Source organism: Aspergillus vadensis (genome assembly GCF_003184925.1).
Source record: "Aspergillus vadensis CBS 113365 unplaced genomic scaffold BO88scaffold_20, whole genome shotgun sequence".
NCBI lineage: Eukaryota > Fungi > Ascomycota > Eurotiomycetes > Eurotiales > Aspergillaceae > Aspergillus > Aspergillus vadensis.
Window position 1 is genome coordinate 554,470 of NW_020292058.1, and position 21,493 is coordinate 575,962.

General features: G+C 49.9%; 8 protein-coding genes across 8 annotated transcripts; 5 read left to right on the plus strand and 3 right to left on the minus strand.

Moving 5' to 3' along the window:
* Positions 1-475: 475 nt before the first annotated feature.
* On the minus strand, positions 476-2,012 carry BO88DRAFT_469141 (RTA1 domain-containing protein). Its single transcript, XM_025711604.1, has 3 exons — positions 1,606-2,012; positions 1,243-1,491; positions 476-1,100 (listed from the first exon to the last, which is right to left on the minus strand). The coding sequence occupies exons 1-3, from the start codon at positions 1,766-1,768 to the stop codon at positions 658-660; spliced, it is 855 nt and encodes a 284-aa protein (XP_025560458.1). The 5' UTR covers positions 1,769-2,012; the 3' UTR covers positions 476-657.
* Positions 2,013-3,382: 1,370 nt separating this feature from the next.
* BO88DRAFT_345946 (Zn(II)2Cys6 transcription factor domain-containing protein) lies at positions 3,383-4,680 on the plus strand (the record flags this gene model as incomplete). Its single annotated transcript, XM_025703323.1, has 2 exons — positions 3,383-3,451; positions 3,586-4,680. The coding sequence occupies 2 exons, from the start codon at positions 3,383-3,385 to the stop codon at positions 4,678-4,680; spliced, it is 1,164 nt and encodes a 387-aa protein (XP_025560459.1).
* A 2,570-nt stretch (positions 4,681-7,250) lies between these two features.
* On the plus strand, positions 7,251-8,172 carry BO88DRAFT_345714 (RTA1 domain-containing protein; the record flags this gene model as incomplete). The annotated part of the gene is made up of 2 exons (XM_025703307.1): positions 7,251-7,416; positions 7,511-8,172. 2 exons carry the CDS (start codon positions 7,251-7,253, stop codon positions 8,170-8,172), a joined length of 828 nt encoding a protein of 275 aa, XP_025560460.1.
* Positions 8,173-8,694: 522 nt separating this feature from the next.
* BO88DRAFT_456071 (uncharacterized protein) lies at positions 8,695-9,691 on the minus strand (the record flags this gene model as incomplete). Its single annotated transcript, XM_025710906.1, has 2 exons — positions 8,695-8,780; positions 9,448-9,691. 2 exons carry the CDS (start codon positions 9,689-9,691, stop codon positions 8,695-8,697), a joined length of 330 nt encoding a protein of 109 aa, XP_025560461.1.
* A 982-nt stretch (positions 9,692-10,673) lies between these two features.
* On the minus strand, positions 10,674-13,096 carry BO88DRAFT_392971 (catalase R; the record flags this gene model as incomplete). The annotated part of the gene is made up of 5 exons (XM_025705085.1): positions 10,674-11,765; positions 11,814-11,978; positions 12,036-12,451; positions 12,515-12,740; positions 12,803-13,096. 5 exons carry the CDS (start codon positions 13,094-13,096, stop codon positions 10,674-10,676), a joined length of 2,193 nt encoding a protein of 730 aa, XP_025560462.1.
* Positions 13,097-14,330: 1,234 nt separating this feature from the next.
* On the plus strand, positions 14,331-17,057 carry BO88DRAFT_406696 (catalase/peroxidase). Its single transcript, XM_025707217.1, has one exon. It carries the CDS (start codon positions 14,654-14,656, stop codon positions 16,940-16,942), a length of 2,289 nt encoding a protein of 762 aa, XP_025560463.1. The 5' UTR covers positions 14,331-14,653; the 3' UTR covers positions 16,943-17,057.
* A 231-nt stretch (positions 17,058-17,288) lies between these two features.
* On the plus strand, positions 17,289-18,730 carry BO88DRAFT_445467 (flavin monoamine oxidase family protein; the record flags this gene model as incomplete). Its single annotated transcript, XM_025710213.1, has 2 exons — positions 17,289-18,538; positions 18,577-18,730. 2 exons carry the CDS (start codon positions 17,289-17,291, stop codon positions 18,728-18,730), a joined length of 1,404 nt encoding a protein of 467 aa, XP_025560464.1.
* An 856-nt stretch (positions 18,731-19,586) lies between these two features.
* Positions 19,587-21,169, plus strand: BO88DRAFT_456075 (HET domain-containing protein; the record flags this gene model as incomplete). Its single annotated transcript, XM_025710907.1, has 2 exons — positions 19,587-21,088; positions 21,145-21,169. 2 exons carry the CDS (start codon positions 19,587-19,589, stop codon positions 21,167-21,169), a joined length of 1,527 nt encoding a protein of 508 aa, XP_025560465.1.
* Positions 21,170-21,493: the final 324 nt, after the last annotated feature.

Below are 21,493 nucleotides of genomic sequence, written 5' to 3' on the forward strand. Positions count from 1 at the left end.
ACCTAGGATCTTGATTGGGAAAGATGAGATTAAGATATTGAGAATGAAGAAGCAGAGTAGACATAAGTTGATCAATTAGTCATACGAGGCCTACCGTGCAAGGCAGTATGGGTCTTCTGCTTGATTATCAGGCTACTCATCTCTCACATCGTACACTAGCCGTGGTTACTACATCAAGAATGTAATAAGTCTTTTCATATCTCGCATGCCTTGACAACAGAGCTAATATGGGGAAGCGACACAGCCACACAGGCCTTGCTACCTTTCAGGATTTTGGACACTTTGTGACGGGAAATCATACCTGCGATTTGTCCATAAATTTTCTATGGGGAATGTCATGTGATTGAACAGATCATATTAGGCCATGAAAGACTACCTATTTATTGAGATAGCTTTGTGCAAGTCTACATTAGTAGTTGACTCTGCTGAGCTCTGAACCATTTGTATTTTATGTAGTGAGGGCCATCATATTCTGGGTATATATACTAAGTACATCGGTTGAATACTAGCATCTCTATGTTCGTTCAAGAAAAATGTGAATCACGCTGAAGCAAAGCACGTGTTCTAGGATTGACTCTTTTTCCCCGGCGGTCCTCCTCTCAATTGCCACTTTTTTCGTATCTCATGCTTCTTTTTCTCCCGCCGTTTCGCAATAGCTTACACAAAGAACGGGCGCAAGCGGACACTGCTAGACTGGCCATTTGGCAAGATTGCCGTCTTTCCTATGGAGATCAGCTCACTCGGATGGCACATGTTGTAGAGCAGCATCTGCATGAACATGAGGACCCCGTCGAAGACGTAGAGAAAGACCTCGTGGCGGAGCAGGTAGCCGTTGTTCCCTTGAATGTATTCGATAACGCGAAAGACTGACCGCGCCATAATAAGAAGACAGGCGGCGTACATCACTAGCAGGTTCTTTCGCCATGGAAGACCTGGAATAGTGAGCCGGGCGGCAGACTGGTTGCGCTGCATACGCCAAAGAAACACGGTAGCGGTGACTATGAACAGTCCAAAGAAGGCGATCTGAATGAACAGACCGGCAATCACAACATCTTCACCCGTCCTCATCCCGTTCGCTCCGGTGACCATGATTCCCGCACCTGAATTCATTATAACGTCAGCATACGTGTAACAAGACAGGCAGTGATAGGTGGGCGAGGAAAAATAGGATAAATTTCAAGGGAAAAGCAGATCAACAAAAGGCTTCTTCTTATGAAGAAACGTAAGGAACTATAGACTCACCGGCTGCTTGGACAAGGAAAGATATTACATCTCCGGAGACGAAGAATCTCGTCAGCCATCGGGGTTTCACAATAGCATATTCTGGATGCTTAGTGATGAGAATAAGTCTCCCCAGCACCATATATATGGAAGCAGCGAACAAGGCAGGAGCAACGAGAATTAGAAGGCTTTGCAGTACATAAGGCCCCAAAGTCCAATTTGGTGTCTCATAATGTCCTAGAGCACGGCCAATGTATCCGACACACTCAACTAAAAGAGTTCAATCAATGATGGTTAGTTATCTAATCCTCGACGAGGCTCCACTCTCTCCACCCTTGGGGATATCGAGAGAATTTGTGGGGATATGGACGGCTTATTGCTCACAGTAGCCCCCTATAACATAGGGAATAAAGCACCAAGTGCGCGTACGCAGCATTTGAATCGTGTGAACCACCGAGCTTATGCCGAACAAAATCGTGAAGATCAAGGCCGCTGGTAATGAAGGATCATAGTGATAGTAGGTCCAAGTAGAGTCATCGTTGGACATGTTGAATGCTTTCCTTTTCTTTCTGAAAGGGATAGGTAATGGAAGATGGTGTTGTTATTTCTGCTAGTCTAACGATCCCCCCCCTTTATAGTATTGGATTCAAAGGGCAAAAAGATACTTCACACAGGGACCCGAGAAGTCATTTGACCGTACTCGTATTATTCATATCGCTCTAGGGAACTTTCGCGAAGGAATGGAAGGGGATATTTCTACGGACAGATATAACTGGCAAGATCCATGGAAATATATGCTGAAGAGACCATTGAGTCAGATTTGGGTTGCTTCCAGAAAACAAGCTTAAAAGGCTCGCTCAATTCTGTACCTTTTTCCCCTGATAAATTACGGTATCGTATTCGTATCTGGCATATCGCTGGACACCTTTCTTACAAACTTTACTCCACCCCACAATTGACCCTCGGATCGTTTAATCAGCCTTGTTGGTTGGGTCACAGTGGCTGGGGACGGTCTACTCTGCCACAATCTGAAATCCTACCTGGAGCACCCGGCGTAGACGAAAATGAGTACTCCATAGTTTGATGTTGTTAGCAACGTCTGTCCAACCAATCAGGGTATCCTTCGTCAACTCTGTGTGGGTTACTTGAACGTGATGATAATGAAGTGCAGTATACAAACATCAACTGCAAATGGCATGAAACTCCAGACTGGGATAACTCTGCTGCGAAGCATTATTCACGGTATTTGAGGCACGATCTCCGCAGTCGTGATTTCATTCACATCACCATCAAATCCCTAACATCGGCATCCGCTGTCTTCTATGAACCTGGTTTGTGACTTAGGTTGAGAATAGCTTGGCCTGAACCCTTTCTGAACATGAGCCCTCAAGATGCGAAGTCCCAGGCACGGGTCAACGATAGGCCCAAGCTTCTGAGGCAGACGACCTGGTGTGACCTGTATTTGCGAATGATAACTGGTTTGCTGTGAGTAGTCCCTCGATTTACTTCATTTCTCCGCCCCCGCCTGGGCTGCTCTTTGTTCAGCCAATGGAATGACATTGTGTGCAATGGATTGGAGATTATTCGTCCCTTCCTTCATTAATTTTCTTACGTGAAGAATTTGGAGTCATCAATGGCTCAAACAGAAGTCAAGGTTAACATGTACTGGGAGCAGGACAAAAACGCTGAGGCCAATCAAAATTTATTATATGATAATTCTATATTGTAGCAAATCTACGTAGAAGGGGACACCCGAGGGCTGAGGTTAAAGCTATTCTTGAATGACTATTATCTCTGGATACATAGCTGGAGGTAATTAGAAGCCATAAGACAAGGAAACGGTCACTTTATATATCTACGGTTAGGGAGGAGGTGCCCAGCAGTATACAGGATATAGGGTACAGTGTCATGCATATATGAGAACAGCGTACTTGCTATATGCCGAAAGATGCGCTCGGAACGCCGTTGGGGCGGATTCAGCCTTACCGCACGTGATAGTCTGGTACGGGAAGGGGCTGACCCCAAAGATGAAGATGGGAATGAGATCACCGACCGGCACATGCCATCTCGCAAATGATATTTTTTGTCTTTTCCCGCTTTTCTTTCTCCTCGCCGTTGGCTCTTGGCCTTGCCAGGATTTGCCATTGATCAGTATTCCACAATGCCATCGCGTCGGTCACATCGCAAGTCTCGTCATGGATGCATTGCGTGCAAAAGGCGAAGAGTCAAGGTACTGTCATGCTAGCTCCCCTTTGCCTCACTGCGCGTTCAGTATATGTCAGTCCAACCGTGTGTTGTAGCTCTGCTGTATTATGTTTAGTTCCACGGTGACTCACAAGTCTTTTTACTCACGTGCGCTTGCAGTGTGATGAGCGTCAGCCGGAATGCAGCAATTGTTTGAATCGCAGCACTGAATGTGTCTACGCTCCCAGGGATGAGTGGATGCAGCCTCCACAGACCGAGAACTCGTCTGGTCGCCGCAAATCACCCACTACGTCTTCGACTCCACCATCCTTAGGCTGGATGGGTAGCAGCGACCCTCTTCCGCAAGCCCCCGAGCTAAATCTAAGCAATATGGAACTGCTTCTGCAGTGGTGCTCTTCGACATACGCCACCATGGCCCACGACCAGCAGTTCGAAGATCTATACCGATGGGTGTTGCCGAAGGAGGGCTTAGAGTATCCATTTGTCCTGCATGGCTTACTAGCATTATCTGCTCTCCATATCGCTCGCACCAGCGCTCCCGTCTCTAGGACCCGCTACTTCTCAATCGCATTGGAGCATCAAAACCGAGCACTCGCTTTATTCCGACCTGTCCTTCCTTCCATCAACCGTGAAAATAGCCACCCCATCTTCTTATTTGCCAGTTTACTTCTGCAATTGACGTTCGCCATTCCTCCTTGTTCTCCGCTCATGGCGAACCACGACTCTGTACAGGACCTCATCCAGGCATTTACACTATGCAGAGGGCTTCGAGAGATTCTGGGCGCATCATGGAACTGGGTCAGAGAAGGGAAGTTGGCGGATGTGTTCACCCAAGTGGATGACACCAAACATTGGCCTCTACCGGAAACCGTTGAGGTTGCCCTGTCCCAGCTGAAGTCACTGAATGAGACTCGGGGCGGACAATTTGGGGACCATGACGTGGACTGCTACGGTGCGGCTATCAGTCATTTGAAAGACATGATGGAGATCTACCAAGATAAGCCGCGCCGTGTCGAATTGGCCCTGCGTTGGCCTTTCGGCCTTGAATCCAAATACCTGAAGCTTCTTAAAGAGAATGACCCAATGGCACTAGTGATACTAGCTCATTATTGCCTTGTACTGCATCATTTCAGGCACCATTGGTGGATGGAGGGTTGGAGCTTACGCGTCGCGCGCAGTATTTGGGATCACCTGCATGAGCCCTGGAGACCATATGTGTCTTGGGTCGTAAACGAGGTGGGCTTAGAGGTGTGAACGTGATTAGGCCCACACAGGTGCTTCACCTCTTAACTTGTTCTCAATATCGCTTTGGGAAACCCCAAATGTGAAGCCTCAACTGCAGCTCGTGTTTCTGAGTCAGCACTGAGTTTCTCATGAACTGGGCCATGGTGAGTGACTCGCCTATGTGATGCCGTTTCTGGCAGTGTTTTATTGCCCTGGAACCCTGGTCCAGGAGCTGTTCACGTTTTGGGCAATTCAACGTAAAAGGCACCTTGGTCCGAGAGAGTCACTAACCGCAAAAAGTATGCAAATCCAGCATGGTTGACCATGACGGAAAATGGCAACCTCATATAATAAACCGCTCTCCCCCCGGGGTCTCGGTCATGCCCTAACTTTGACCGGAATTTCAACTCCATTGTTCTGCCATGTCTTGGGTCACGGACAATCCTGAGTCTGTCGCCAGATTCTCTCCATGCTAAGGGAAAGGAGACAGTGTTGGTTTATCCTGCAAACTTCCTTTGACGGGGAGCATGTGGGAGGACTCGGCCAGAAAAAATCCCTCCTTACCTCTGCACATGTGGCAATGCCAATATTCTTTCATCGGGGTAGTGCCTTTGGATACAGCCTTCCCGCTTCTCCTTCGCCGCCTTTACATGATTGCCCTTTATCCGGGATTATACTATTCTCTGCGAATGATTGTCTCTGGTTGGACTTGCGCCCGCCATTTCTGGATTTCCGTCCATAAGCCTGCTCCCCATATCGATTGTCCTCGTCCAAATTTCAGTCATGACTAGCGCGATCCATGATGCCCCATTAGCCTATACTGCTCGACACCATATCTCACGTCCGTAGCAACTTTTAGGCGGATATGACGGACTATTGACCTGAAAGGCTAATTTTGCTGATTTGTCTTACCAGTGAGGAAAAAGGTGGGGGGAAGCCCCAGATCAGCGATCTTGGCTTTCAGGTTGCTGTTTGAGTCGTTTTGACTAATCGAAGAACGTTATGCTAGAAACATTGATGAGTAACTGAGTGAGCGTACCAGATCGGTAATACAGAAGTGGTCGCAATGAGCGGTTCCAGGGAAACCAAGTAGGGAGAAGCATGGGAACCACTGCTCCTGAAAATTCGGCAGCCGATCATGGGAACATCCATGGACATTATAGACCTTGAAAATTTGATGGGCGAAGTAACATGTGCATGCAGAAATTTCTCAGAGAATGCTATGGTGAAGAGGAAGACTATCCTCTGGATTAAACGCGTAGATAGCCTAGCTAGACATTTAAAGAACGATAAGATGCTTAGACCAAGACATTCGAGGGTCCTAAGGAGCAAATGTTTCCATATCAGGAAACATAATTTTAAGCCAGTCTTTTAATAAAATAACTGTTAAGCTGACACGCAAGTATGGTGAGGCTTCTGAACCGAGACTCGAAGAATACTAACGATAATAACTTGAATAGAGAGTAATGTGGAAGAGTGACATCAATAGAGCGACAGGTATAAGAAAGCGAACGATGTGTCCTAATTCCATGCCATACTGGGTTTCCCCCAATCCTAGGCCAAAAACAATACTGAACTTCAAGGAAATTACGGCACATGGTCTTTAACACTGGGCCCTGCATTTTACTTTCGGCTCCACTTGTGAGTCTCGAGAAAGACTGGCGCGCAATCTTAAGCTTGGGTTTCGTAAGCACTATACCCGAATTTAAACACAAGTAGGAAGGCACTATACCTAGGGGGCGTTCAGCCATGGATTTCACAATAGACTGCGTAAACCAACAAGACCCGCTTATGCGAAGTTGGTCAAGCTCCGCGTCAGCGGATTTCCAGAAACCCTTTCCCCTATTCGTCAATTTTACTTATTAGAACATACTATTTAGGTGTAGTAGCCTTTATGGTCTTGCTCGTAGCCACGCACAGAATCGTTTCCGTTTCATATCTTGCCTCGTACAGGCAAACTAGAGCACACATACTGTACAGTGCAGTTAGTGAGCTATGCACTCAGACCTGTAACCTAGCGGGCTCTCTTGCAGTATTCTGATACTCTAAGGAGAAGGAATACTGTCAAAAATATTCACTTTTCAGGTCGAAGAATGGTCCGAATTTAGATTGACCCACTTACTAGACGAGCCAAGCAGAGCGAGCCCCGGTCCTACAGTCAAGCTTTGCCATGCCTAGATTGTGTGACCGGACGAATTAGGCGTAGAATAATAGAGTACAGATAAAGTTTCCAGCCAGGGTCCAAACATCAGGATTCAATACTCCACCAAATAGCCGCCCAGTCAGCTCGTATTCGTTAACTAATGATATTCTTGATACTATGTACTCCGTTCACGATTGCACAGCTCCACAGTATTCTATGCGCAACCATTTTCATGGACCTTTATTGCCAGCCATGCCCCTTGTTACTTTTTGGCTCTTCGTCACATTATTTTATCTTTTCCTGATAGACCAGGACTTTTGCTTCCTATGTTCTTATATTCTCAGCGGTAGTCCCTACTACATGAGAAATTTTATTCGGCAATTCCAGACACTCAGTATCTGAGGATATATATTGGCATACTTCAATCCTACCAATCACTCCAGAGACAGCAACGTCAATGGCTGATGGTAATGATGGGTACTCGCTCTACAACTACAAGCCAAGTGTAGCGGCTAGTGTTGTTTTTGCACTGGTATTCGGAATCAGCGCAGGTCTCCATGTGTGGCAAGCATTCATTAGAGCCAGGGCCTGGTTCTTTACGGCCTTTATTGTTGGCTCCTTCAGTACGTTTGACTTTATCCCTGGGAAAACACAAGAAGAGTTGCCGAGATTGAAGATGAGAAATGATCCTTGACTAACCCAGGAACGAAAAACTAGTGATGACATTCGGATACATAAGCCGCGCCGTCTCTGCCACAGACCCCAACAGCCTCGGCCCCTACATCAGTCAATCCCTGTTGATTCTGCTCCCGCCCTCACTCTACGCCGCCACTATTTACATGTGCTATGGACGAATCGTGAGGTGCACACAACGACCGGAACTTTCCATTATCGCTCCGGCAAAAGTGACCAAACTCTTTGTTATTGGAGATGTCCTCGCCTTCCTCCTACAGTGCAGCGGTGGAGGGATGATGGCGATTAACGGCCTGGGCGACATCGGTCAGAAGATTCTCGTCTTTGGCCTAGTAATACAACTGCTTTTCTTCGGGTTCTTCTTATATGTGTCGGTCAAGTTTTCATTGCGGATTCGCAGCAACCCGACCAGGGTGCCAGGTGGGCCGTGGAAGAATCTGCTCTACATCCTCTATATCATGGCCGCTCTCATTATCTTCAGATGTGTTTACCGAGTTGTTGAGTTTGTGCAGGGACATGACGGCTACCTTGTTTCGCACGAGATTTATATGTATCTGTTCGATACCATCCCGATGCTGCTCGTGCAACTTATCTTCCACAGATGGAAGCCGTACAACATGCTCTCGACGAGCGAGACTGATTTAGGATGTGGTGAAAGCTACGTTAATCTCCAGGGGCTACGCTAAGGAAAGGGGTTGTTGTCCTTGCCTTGGTTATTTTGAACCCTCGTGGCGCGGAGATCGACTATCTCGCCAATTTCGCATGCCATGATGGGTTGGCCATAGCTGCCGTCTTCGTTGACTACTAAGGGCCGTTCTGAAGAAAATGAAGGGTCGGTGCATTTCTTCTTTTGTACAAGTGAACACTGCCTGCCTGTTATAAGTCGCGTCGATGAACCAGGCGGTTACCTTATCATAGTATCAGATAGCGTCCAAATATTATCAGCTTCGAGGCGATTATACTATTATAGATCCTCTCAGTCGTGACCTACTTCGTGCCCTATTTTCTATCTTTTATTTGTAATATTTAGCTATTCTTGTATTGATTTACCTTTCTTTCGATTTCCTTTTACGACCATGTCCGATACGGGTTCCCCTCAAGCATTTTCTGCTGGACAAATCAAGGTCACTTACATTGAAAAAATCTCTATTTCCAGTCCTCGCCACCCCTGTCTATACATTCTCCTCCTCTCATTGATCTTCGTCGTTCTAGACTAGCATGAAGTCCTTGTTAAAACGCCGCAAGTGTGGGTCGGGCTCGGGTGCTTCCGCCTGGCGCTCCTCGTATTCGTACGCTAAAGAGTACCACAATCTTGTCAGTGTGAAGAAGCTGGATATTTTGCCGATCAAGGAAATATTTCCCGCTGGGTCGAGGTCCCACTATTCCCGAAAGATATTCGTCACAGACATACGCGAAATTTTGGATGGGATTCGTCTGAGTGGCAATGTTTGTGGGCTCGGCATACAATTGAACATCGAGAAATAGAAGCAGGGGCAGGACTGAATAGCCTGGCCTTCATTTGTAGCCAGGTCCGTTACAGAGATGTAGGAGGTATTAAACAAAACCCAGTGAGAATCATTATCAGGAACTATCGCGCGGCCATATAACAGAGCCCAACATACTATACCTTGACTGGTATGCCAAATCAACATCCCTCACATCTCCTCTTTTTCTGATTTGGTATTATTTTACCTTTTCTTCGCAGCTCAGCTAGATTCTTTTCTTGATACAATAACATACACTGCGTTGAATTGTAACCTGAAACCTCGTGTACGATCTTTAAATGGCTTCACAAGTCCGACAACTTCTATCTCGCATACCATCCATTTCAACCTCACCCCCCGTTTCATTCTCACGTTCCCTCACAACCCCCAACACTGCCCATCTCATTTTCCATTTTCAAATCATGAGCCCTCACAAACAGCGTAAACGCCGACGTCAACCCCGCAAAAGCAACATACCTAACCCATACCATCCCAAGGCCCTGAAATACGTCTCTCTGACAGCAACCTGCTCACTTGCCTTGAGACCACTATTCTTCTCCGCATTCGACGCCGCAAGGTCCCCATCAGACTTCCTCGCCAGCGCATTGTCACCACAGAGTCTATCGGGCAGTGCTCCATTAGCAGCCGTCATCTTGTTCTGGAATACCACGCCCCTAACTACTACTGCTATCGCGGTGACAAGCGAGCGGACGGAGCCCATTGTTGCTGATGACCAGGGGTAGATTACATCGCCAAGGTCGAGGGCGAGGAGGATCATCAGTGCGGAGCCGACAATTAGGAGGATGCCGGTCCAGTCGATGGCTTTTAGGCCGGTCGTTCAAGGTGTTCGGGGATTGGGGACGTGAAGGTAATGGAGGACGGCGTTGGAGAGGGCGCCGATGGGTACTGTTATCAGTTAGCTGTGGGTTGGTGGGTAAACAAGTGGGTGTAGACGTACGGTGGAACCAGAAGCACCATCGCCAGCTGAGTTATGTAATGAATACACCACTGAGGACAGGTCCCACTGCACTCCTGATGGCCGAGGCTAATTATGTGATGGCAAGAAAGAGACCCCTGTCTCGTAATAAAATTAGATCGCTTATAAAATTTTAACCATGATACCCATACCAGAACCACCTAGGCCCTGGAACACTCGGCCGGCGAGGAGGGCGTCTATATGCAGTGCTACAATACACAGCAGACTACCCTCAAGAAATATAGCCACTGCGATCAGAATCACTGGCTTCCGGCCCCATAAGTCGGCGATAGTGCCCCAAACGGGAGTTACGGCGGCGTAAGCGAGAGTGTATGCTCCGCCTATCCAGGTGTAGCCGGTAGCGCAGTGGTAAGTGCTTCCTATGGAGGGGATGGCGGTGGTGATGATAGTGGGGTCAAGGGCAGATAGGAGGACAGAGAGGCAGAGGGGGAGCAGTGTGCATGTTATGGTTGCTTAAATGTTGGTGGTTCAATTTGTGGTAGGGAGAGGGTTAGTTAGCTGGTCATTGTTAGCTTTAGATGGTTGTTGATTACCTGTAAAATTTTCATATAGAAAAGAATATATATATTCATAAACGTGTGTTATTGCAACACAACACATCAGTAGAGATATGTACAGTCTAGTACAATCTATCTATCTCACATAAATCTATCGATCAAGCGATCTATCATCATTAATGATGACCATGAGTACATGTACAACACCCTTACTCATCAAGGGCAAACCGATCCACAAAGCGGAAAGTGTAAAGTCCCTTCAAGACCTCCTTGGCAATTTTCTCGGTGGTCTCGCTCGAGCCAGTGTACACACCAGAGCGGGAGGAATCAATACCAGCGTTCTTGAGCGCAGCGCTACCGCTACCCACAGCAGCCACGGGCTTACCGTACCTGAAAGAGTCGACCAAGATCTGGTAAGGTCTGGCAGGAGGGTAGAGAGTAGAGGTGGCGGTAGAGTTCATCTGGTTAGCGAGGGAGGGAGAGGCAAAGAGGCTCTGGACACCATCGGCGATGATGAGGGCATCGAAATCGATAGCGTCGGACAGTGCGTAGGTGGTGTTGACACCATCGGCGTAGGCCTCGGTGACGATGTTCAGGTCGACGCCAGCAGCAGAGAACTGAGCGGCCATGGCCTGGCCCTGCTTGATGGACTCGGGGTGAGAGTTGGAAGCGAGGAAGCCAACCTGCAGACCTTCGATGCTCAGGAGGGGCTTGCCGAAGGTACCGACGTTGGAGGTCTTGTTGGAGGTATAGTAGGTAGGGTTGGGGGAGGGCTCATCGAGACCAAGACCACGGGCGACACGGACGGCAAGGTTGTTGTTGACCATGTTCAGCTGGTTGACAACGTTCTTGCGAACGTGGGGGCTGTTGACCTTGGAGTTCTCGAAGACAATGGCGTTGACAACCATCTGCTGCTCAGCGGGGATCAAAGAGTTCCAGAACATGGCAGGCTGGGACCAGTGGTCGTGGAAGGTCGGGCTGGGCTCGCGGATGAGGTGGCCAGAGGCATAGCGGTAGGGCGAGGTGAAGAAGCCGTGTCCGTGGGTCTGGTTGGCTTGCATGGGGTAGCCATTGCTCATGGTGTTGGGGGTGTAGGCCCAGTTGTTGGTAGGGATCTGCTGCTGACCGAAGCCGTCACGGTTGTTGTTGTGGACGGGCTTGCGAGGACGGTTGACGGGGATTTGCTCGAAGTTGGGACCGCCGTGACGGGTCAACTGGGTGTCCAGGTAGGAGAACAGACGGCCTTGCAGCAGGGGGTCATCGGTGAAGTCAATGCCAGGAACGACGTGACCGGGTTGGAACTGCGGAAGTTAGATTGTGCCTGGTCGTTATAGATGGGGGATACATACACCAGCCTGTTCAACTTCAGCAAAGTAGTTGGTAGGGTTGGCGTTGAGCTCCATCATTCCAAGAGGGGTGTAAGGGACAACCTCCTCAGGGACCAGCTTGGTGGGATCCAGGAGGTCGAAGCCAAAGCGGAGCATGTCGGCCTCATCCATGATCTGGGCTTGCAGCTGGAGGATTGTCAGCGACCGAAACTATGAGTGAACAGAGCCTGATTGAGGACTAACCTCGTATTTGGGGTAGTGACCGTTGGCGATCGCGTTGTACAAATCCTGACGGTGGTAGTCGCTGTTCTTACCAGCAGCAGCCTGAGCTTCATCCCACACCAGACTGGCAACACCCTGCTGGGACTTCCAGCGGTAGCGGACCACCTTGGAGGTGCCATTGGCAGCGACAAAGCGGAAACTGTGGACACCGTATCCGTTCATGTGGCGGAAAGAACGAGGAATACCGTTACCAGACATCAGCCACAAGGCACTGTGGAGGGCAGTGCTCTGCTGGCTGAAGAAGTCCCAAGCGGATGTGTGAGCAGTCGCGGCCTGAGGGATCTCATTGTTGGGCATAGGCTTGATGGCGTGGACAAGATCGGGGAACTGGATGGCGTCCTGGATGAAGAAGGGGGCAAAGTTGATTCCGACGATGTCTAGAAGAGACATACTTGTTAGCATGTATAAGAGTTATTATTGTGCTGTCATATCAACCATACCATAGTTACCCTCGTCAGTGTAGAACCGACAAGCATGACCGTGAACATCACGCGCGGTATCAACACTTCCACGGAAACCGACAACAGTGGAGAAGCGACAGAACATGGGGGTCTCCTTTTCATTGGCACCCAAGAAATCGGCAGCCGTGACGTTGGACCAGTCGGCATAGGACTTGAAAGTACCGTATGCACCGGCACCACGGGCGTGGACGACACGCTCGGGGACCTAATTGGAAAATAAAACTTGATCAATTCATTGTTACACATTCAGACAACTACTATACTTACACGTTCATGGTCGAACCGTTGGAGCTTCTGACGGAAGATAAAGTCCTCCAACAGGGTAGGTCCACGGCGACCGGCCTTGAGACTGTACTGGTCGGAGATCGGGGTCCCAAAGTCGGTAGTCATGTAGCTACCGGTGTCATTGACATAAAGAGTGTTGTCAATGGACTGTTCCGTGACCTCAATGGTATCTCCAGCATTGTCCTGCTCCTGGGTGAAACTCATTTCACCCGACAAATAGGGGCATTGAGCCCCAGCGATACCAGCAACAGCTGGTAAAAGCCAGAAATGACGCATGGCGGAGGGAACGAAGACGAAAAGAATTCAGAATGCTGGGATCTTCGGAGAAGCCTCCCCAAGGGGAGTCCCCTCGGGTCCTTATATCGGCTTCCATGGCGAGGCCGGTAAACAGCCCACGCGTCTTAGTTAAGCTACGAATCCAGAATTTGAGTCGATTTACAGCCAAACGGCGTCGGGACTTGGTAATCCGGACCCTCCTGTTGGGGAGACGAAGGGGCTCCACCAGGGTCATGCAATGTTGATCACTCGATGTGATGAGACGAGGAACACAATGGGCTCAATCAAGATAGATCACCACAATAAGTGACAAACTGGTACTCGGTGACAAGAACAAGTACCTTCTGCATGAGGCTAATCGGAAAGTACACCCACGTTGAGTTAGCACATGGGATTTCTATAGGCTACTAATGACTTCGCGTCATACCAATTTCGGAGATTTAGTGTTGTGCCTGCTGCAAGCCGAATAGAAATGCGCTGAGAGCGGGTGGCTTGCAGGCATGCCAAGGCCGTGGGTTAGGCGTGGGTTACTTCAGCAAGCGGTTCTGGACACGCGCTGCTTGGTAAGAGGCCAAGCCGATGAACATCATCATCTCCACCGACTTGGTTTCAAGAGGTTAGGGCTGGTGGCCCGATTGGTGCGGCTGCTTGGTAATCCCCGGAATCTGGATCGTTCCGCCGGTTCCATAGCCAGACCAGCTACCCAGACACTCTATCTACATGTTGCGAACGAGGTTTCTGCACGTTTCTGAGCTCTGGACCTCTCCCAGTTATTAATCGGCCATCATCCCATGCCTTTAACCTGGTGCGTCATCGAGTGTGGGAGGATCGCCGATGGAAAGATGACAATTGTTAGAGAAAGGGCTGGTCAGGTCATCACCCGCCCACGTGATCGGGTCTGGAGCAGTGGGGGGTTAAACGATGAATAATAATTGCTACTAATCAATGAATGTCACTAATGAAGGAACACCCAGGCTTATGCAGAGGGTAGTTCGCTACGAGTGTCTTCGCTAAACCTCCTTTGTAATACGGCCAGCCTGGAGGCATCTAGTTGGTTTACCATGACGCGCGACGTCGCACGGTCCTTCACTAGAGCACCAATCTGGCTTGACTCTCTCTAATCCTCGATGCTGGCTGGCTCTCTCCCCGCACTTGCCACACTTAGTCAGTTGCAGTTCTGCATCTCTGGCACCACCCAAACTTCCTCAATTCTCCAATCGTTCTGGCTGCAATCCCTTGACTCAGCAGCCGATGACCAAGCACCTCCCCGGATTTGTAGATCCTTGCGGGGTGAGTAATCCGGCGAATTCGAGCTGCCGCAATCCGGGGGCTACGAGGGCGTGTGACCGGGCCATTTCGGGCCAGACAGAGAGGGGTTGATGAGGGGAAAGTGCAGAGGGGAAAGCCTATATAAGGTGCATCCCAGGGACAGGCAAGGGTGTGACTGGAAAAGTTTATCGTGGCATCATCATTCTTGTCTGAGAACCATCATCATCCATCCATCAGACATCTGCCATAGACATCACATCTCCGCATATCCACATCTAATATCCAACCATGGCCAAGGCTAAGTGTCCTTTTAGCCAAAGCAGGTCTAACGCCAACGTTGCTGGTGGAGGCACACGCAACACAGACTGGTGGCCTGATCAGTTGAACCTGGGCATTCTTCGCCAGCATGCTCCGGCATCCAACCCTTACGAGCGGGACTTCGACTACACCGCCGCTTTCAACAGCCTCGACTACTATGCCGTCAAGAAAGACCTTCATGCTTTGATGACCGACTCGCAAGACTGGTGGCCTGCTGATTTCGGTCACTATGGCGGCTTGTTCATCCGCATGGCCTGGCACAGTGCCGGTACCTACCGGGTCTTCGATGGCCGCGGTGGTGGTGGTCAGGGTCAACAACGGTTCGCTCCTCTCAACAGCTGGCCTGACAATGCGAGCTTGGACAAGGCTCGTCGCTTGCTGTGGCCCATTAAGCAGAAGTACGGAGCAAAGATTTCCTGGGCGGACCTGATGCTGCTGGCCGGCAATGTGGCCCTAGAGTCGATGGGCTTCAAGACATATGGATTTTCCGGTGGTCGCGCAGACACATGGGAGGCAGACGAGTCGGTTTACTGGGGAGGAGAGTCAACCTGGATGGGTAACGACGTACGTTACTCCGATGGCTTCCCGGGAGTCACCAAGCATGGTGCGCTCTCTGGGGACGAACCACCCCATCGCAACATTCACACCCGCGACCTGGAGAAGCCGCTGGCTGCATCGCACATGGGTTTGATCTACGTTAATCCCGAGGGTCCCGATGGCAACCCAGACCCGGTTGCCGCCGCGCGCGACATCCGCACCACCTTCGGTCGCATGGGAATGAACGACGAAGAGACGGTCGCTCTGATTGCTGGTGGCCACAGTTTTGGCAAGACACACGGTGCCGCTTCATCTGATAATGTCGATGTCGAACCCGCTGCTGCTGGTCTCGAGAACCAAGGGTTGGGCTGGTCCAACCGCTACCAGTCCGGCAAAGGGCCACACGCTATCACCAGCGGTATCGAAGTGACCTGGACCAAGACTCCCACCAAGTGGAGCCATGCGTTCCTTGAATACTTGTTCCGCTTTGACTGGGAACTCACCAAGAGTCCTGCGGGCGCCAACCAGTGGCAGGCCAAGAACACCGAGGCCATCATTCCCGATGCCTATGACCCCTCCAAGAAGCACCTCCCTAAGATGCTGACAACCGATCTGTCGCTCCGTTACGATCCCACCTACGAGAAGATCTCGCGGCGCTTCTTGGAGAACCCTGACCAGTTCGCCGATGCTTTCTCTCGCGCTTGGTTCAAGCTTCTCCACCGTGACATGGGTCCCCGAACCCGGTACATTGGGCCTGAGGCACCAACCGAGGATCTGATCTGGCAGGACCCCATCCCGGCTGTCAACCACACTCTGGTTGATGCAAACGACATCGCTGCTCTGAAGCGCACTATCCTTGACACTGGGTTGGACAAGTCCAAATTTGTGTCCACAGCCTGGGCCTCCGCATCCACCTTCCGCGGTACCGACAAGCGCGGTGGTGCGAACGGTGCCCGCATCCGCCTGACACCCCAGCGCCAGTGGGAGGTCAACAACCAGCCATGGCTGGAGGAGACCTTGTCCGCACTCAAGAAGATCCAGAAGGACTTTAATGACCGGAATTCCTCAACTGGGAAGAAGGTCTCCCTCGCCGATCTCATCGTTCTGGCTGGTTGCGCGGCTATTGAAAAGGCTGCCCAAGAGGCCGGCCAATCCATCACCGTTCCCTTCACCCCCGGCCGCATGGACGCCAGTCAAGAGCAGACCGAGGTGGAATCTTTCTCTCATCTCGAGCCTGTGGCTGATGGATTCCGCAACTACGGAAAGTCCTCGTCCCGGGTGCGCGCTGAACACTATCTCGTCGACAAGGCACACCTGTTGACGCTCACTGCGCCCGAGATGACCGTTCTGGTGGGTGGCCTGCGCGTCCTGAACACCAACTACGATGGTTCAAAGCATGGCGTCTTCACCTCCACTCCCGGTCGCTTGACGAATGAATTCTTTACCAACGTTCTTGACATGAACACGGCCTGGAAGGCTAAGGATGGTGGTCGCGATCTGTACGAGGGTACGGATCGTAAGACGGGTCAGCCAAAGTGGACGGCGACACGGGCGGATCTGGTCTTCGGATCGCATGCTGAGCTGCGCGCATTGGCAGAGGTCTATGGAAGCTCGGATGGACAGGAAAAGTTTGTCAAGGACTTTGTTTCCGCTTGGGATAAGGTCATGAATCTGGACCGGTTTGACCTGAAAACCTCGGGTATTGCACGCTCCAAGCTGTGAATAGTGCTTGCATCGGTTCAAATTGATTTAGTTAGCATGAGTAATGAAATAGTTAATGAATGACTTTTGAATGCATTGTTCTTATCGTTATTGCGTGATCGAGCTTCCCTAATCCAATGATGAATTTGATGTAAGTGAGTGCCCTGTAGAGCTACTTCCATCCAAAGGTTGCACAGATGCGCCTTCCCACAGATACTTTGTTGTCCCGGCGGGTTTCCAACCGGGCAGGTCACAAGCCACACTCGGGTTATATTGTCGGGCTGTCGAGCCGTCAAGAGACTGGGCTGGCCGGCCTGTTGAGAGAAAAGTCGGATTTCTTCCATCTCAGCAGATGACCTCAAAAGCCATGGCTCTCCATCTCCTTATTCTACTCCTCATCTCCCTCTTAGCAGCAGCCTTCTCCGTCTCGGAAGTGGACGTTGCAATCATCGGCGCAGGCTTATCCGGCCTATCTGCAGCAAAAGACATCGCCGCCGCTGGTAAAACCTTTGCCATACTTGAAGCCCGCGATCGTGTCGGAGGTCGCGTCCTGAACGTCGAACTTCCTGGCGGTATCGTCGAGGAAGTTGGGGCCGAGTTCGTGGGTCCAACGCAGGACCGAGTCCTAGCACTTGCAGCTGAACTGGGGCTAGCTACATATCCAACCTATAACACAGGAAATTGCACTTTCCTGAGAAACGGTACAGTTACCAATTACACATGTGAATTGGGTAGTGCTAGTCTTCCTCCCTTGGCCACTGAGGCTTTGATCGAGGTGGTTACACTCCAGCAGCAGCTTAATGCCCTCGCCGCCGAAATTAATGTGCAGGCACCATGGGACCATCCTAACGCCTCTGTGTGGGATACCATGACTCTGGGGACCTTCTTTGCCTCGCAGCTTACGTTGTCTGATGCGAAGTTTCTCCTCAATACATTCGTTACTGGGGTTCTGGCCACAGAGACTAATGAGCCCTCGCTGCTGTATACACTCGCTTACATCGCGGCAAGTGGGAATGAGACGGAGGTGGGAACTCTGGATCGGCTTATTGATGTGGTAGGGGGTGCTCAGGAGAGTCGAATAGTTGGCGGGACCCAGCTTATAGCGTTGAGGTTGGCGGATAAATTGGGAACTGAGAATATCCACCTTGGCAGTCCTGTTGGGAGAGTGCAACACAACAACGGGCAATACATGATCATCTCGAGTGAGACTCAGATCATAGCAAAGCGAGTCATCGTCGCAATGTCCCCTCCCATGGCCGCACGCATCTCCTATGATCCACCTCTACCCCCAGCACGAGACCAACTCACTCAGCGCATGGGCATGGGATCAATAGGCAAAGCAATAGCCATCTATCCCACACCTTGGTGGCGTGAGCAGGGGCTGAATGCGCAAGCACTTGCCGATACCGGCATCGTCCACATAACGTTCGACAACACCCCGGTTGATGAATCCGTTGGCGCTATCATGGGGTTCATTGTCGGGGATGACATGAGACTAGTGGACAAGATGAACGAGACCGAGATTGAAGCAGCAGTTATTGACAGCTTCGTGGGTATATTTGGTCCACAAGCCGCGCATCCCGACCATTTGATCGTTCAGCGCTGGGACTGGGAAGAGTTTTCCGCGGTGGACCGGTCGCTTATGCGCCTCCTAGTGTGCTCACTGATTATGGTGAGTATTTGAGGGAGTCGGCGGGTGGGGTTTACTTTGCCGGTACGGAGGCGTCATACTATTGGACTGGGTATATGGATGGGGCTGTGCGGTCAGGAGAACATGTGGCGGCGGAGGTGTTGAGATCGTTGGAGTGACCAGTTATTCTTATTTCCATGGTTCAGAGGGCATTGGGGTATTATTATTATAGGGAAGGGGATCGTCTTTATGGTCTTGGCTACGAATGGCAGTTGCTGCTTTCATAACTTCATCATGGTAGTAGTTTCATGAGACAGTTTAGTGGTGGTCGACTCGGCAGTAGTATCAACATGAACTTCATCTGCTCAAGTTATATATTGCCCTATTAGTAGTCAATGTCACTTACGAAATTTTCAAGACTAGTACGTAATACTGAAACCCTGAACCACATACTAACTCCCTCGAACAATCTCCAATTCTAGTAAGACCGAGGATATATATTGTTGAGACATCTATCTGAGTTACCCCTGCTGCTTGGTGGCTATCGATATACTATCGGTTTGGTCTACTTGGCAAATGTTCCAACATATATTGCTACATCATGCAAGCTAAGCGCAACCAGTCGTCCCGACAACTGAGTCGCATGACTACAGGACAGTATGAGAGACTACTCCGGGCAAGTCCAGGAACCGAGAAAATTACCCCTGTGAACTGAACGGAGGTTCTGCTTCAATCTCATTGCTCCAGCGATCTGTTCGATGGGGCGCCAGCTGGCCATTTTGATAGCCCGGGCGGCTCGCTGTCAAATCATAGCAAAAGAAGGCCCGCCAGACCCACCGCAAACAAAAGCACTGATGCCCCACCATATATCAGCTCGGCAGCTGAGCTGAAAGTTGAGCAGTCATGTCTCTTGCGAGTTCTTCACCTCCTTTTCCCTTCTCTATATGACCACCTCGCACAGAGAATCCTCTCCTCTATGTATCGAACACTGCTTGGTTCCCGAACTGCGAAAGCAAACCGTTACAAACAAAGACAATGCGCTTGATAAACGCCAGAACCCTCGGGTTGGAGGAATTCGTGGGCCAGAATATTCCCAAATACGCTATCCTGTCTCATACTTGGGGACAAGATGAAGTCACCTTCCAGGACATGCAGACGCCAACTGCCACCAAGAAATCGGGGTACGCCAAAATCAAGCATTCCTGTGAACGGGCTTTGCAAGATGGCCTAGGCTATGTATGGGTGGATACCTGCTGCATAGATAAGACCAGCAGTGCTGAGCTTTCTGAAGCCATCAACTCTATGATGGCATGGTACGCCGAGTCCAAAATTTGCTATGCCTACCTAGCAGACGTACCTCCGATCAGTGATGAAGGGCTCGATGAAGCTGCCTTTTCGCGCAGTCGATGGTTCACTCGAGGGTGGACCCTTCAGGAGCTTATTGCGCCATGTCATTTGGTATTCCTGGCTCAAGATTGGTCATTCTTATCTATGCGGGCGATTGAAGCTGATCTTATAAGTGACATCACTGGCATTAGTCACTCCTTTCTACAAGTGAGGCTGCACAGTGAAAATCTCAAATTCGAGCTTATGTCAACAAGCATCGCGGAACGAATGAGCTGGGCATCGAACCGTGAAACAAGCCGGATAGAGGACGTGGCATATTCTTTGCTGGGTATTTTCCAAGTCAACATGCCCCTCTTGTATGGAGAGGGATCTGCTGCTTTTCGAAGACTACAAGAAGAGATCATCAAATATTCCGACGATCAATCATTGTTTGCGTGGAGCTTCAGAGCACCAGAACATGATCTGAGTCATAAACGACCATGGTCTATATGTCAGTCGTTGCTCGAGGAAATGGTTTCTTTCTTCAAAGACTATGAAACCCCTCCAGAATTTTCTGGAGCAATGCAAATAGACGAATCAGACATCTCGGGGATCCTCGCGGAGTCTCCAGCAGCATTTCGAGGTTGTGGCAACATAGTTCCATGCGACGTCAAGAAGCCGACTCCTCCTTTCTCGATGACCAACAAGGGCCTAAGCATAGAACTGCCACTTCTTGAGCTCTTCGACGGCTACTTCGCTCTCCTACAGTGTCAAATGAAGACAGACCCTACAAGGCTAATAGCCCTGCCATTATCGAAAATAGAAGATACCTACTGCCGATCCAAACGAGGGAATTATGTGGCCGATCATGCAGCTTGGTTCAGGTGGCCCCGTGAACAGCTTTATTTTTCCCCTGATATCGATGCAACCTATGCAGGCATCATCAATCACCCACATTATTCTGTCATTGTAAGAGATCTTCCATCCAATCTTGGGATAGCGGAGGTACTCCCATCTAGCGCCGGCTGGCGGCCTGATTCAAGGGTTGTCTTCACAAAAACCACTGGAGACCTTTACTTCGATACCAAATACGTTTTCGTTTCGCTCCAGGACTTGGATGGCAGTGGCCTCTCATTCATATTGGCTGTTAGAATGGAAAAGCCCCGCTGGAGCTACGGTCCCAATTGGGAGGCTACCCTCACACCTTATTTGTTCCTTCCTCCTCCAGATAATGACACACCAACTTTCGAGGACTTAAAGAACTCAGTACAACAGGAGCAATTATCAACTAATCCCTCGATCCCATATTCCGTCGAAACAACGACACAAACTTTGTCTCAAAGCAGAATTCACATGATTGATATTATACCCAGGTCACTTGACAGGAAACAGGCTGATCTAGAAGTACATAATTCAAGATACTGGGTGGGTCTCCTGCACCAAGGTTTCAGGCATGACTCACTCGTGGAGAGCCTTTATCGGAGTTGGCTCGATTACTTGTGTGACAGAGGCATTCACTTTCTTCGACTGCTTGCGCTCTCACCTTTGTTCTTGACCTTTCCCATTGACCACTTAGCTAGATTGTGTATATCACTGACCATGCCACTAGTATCACA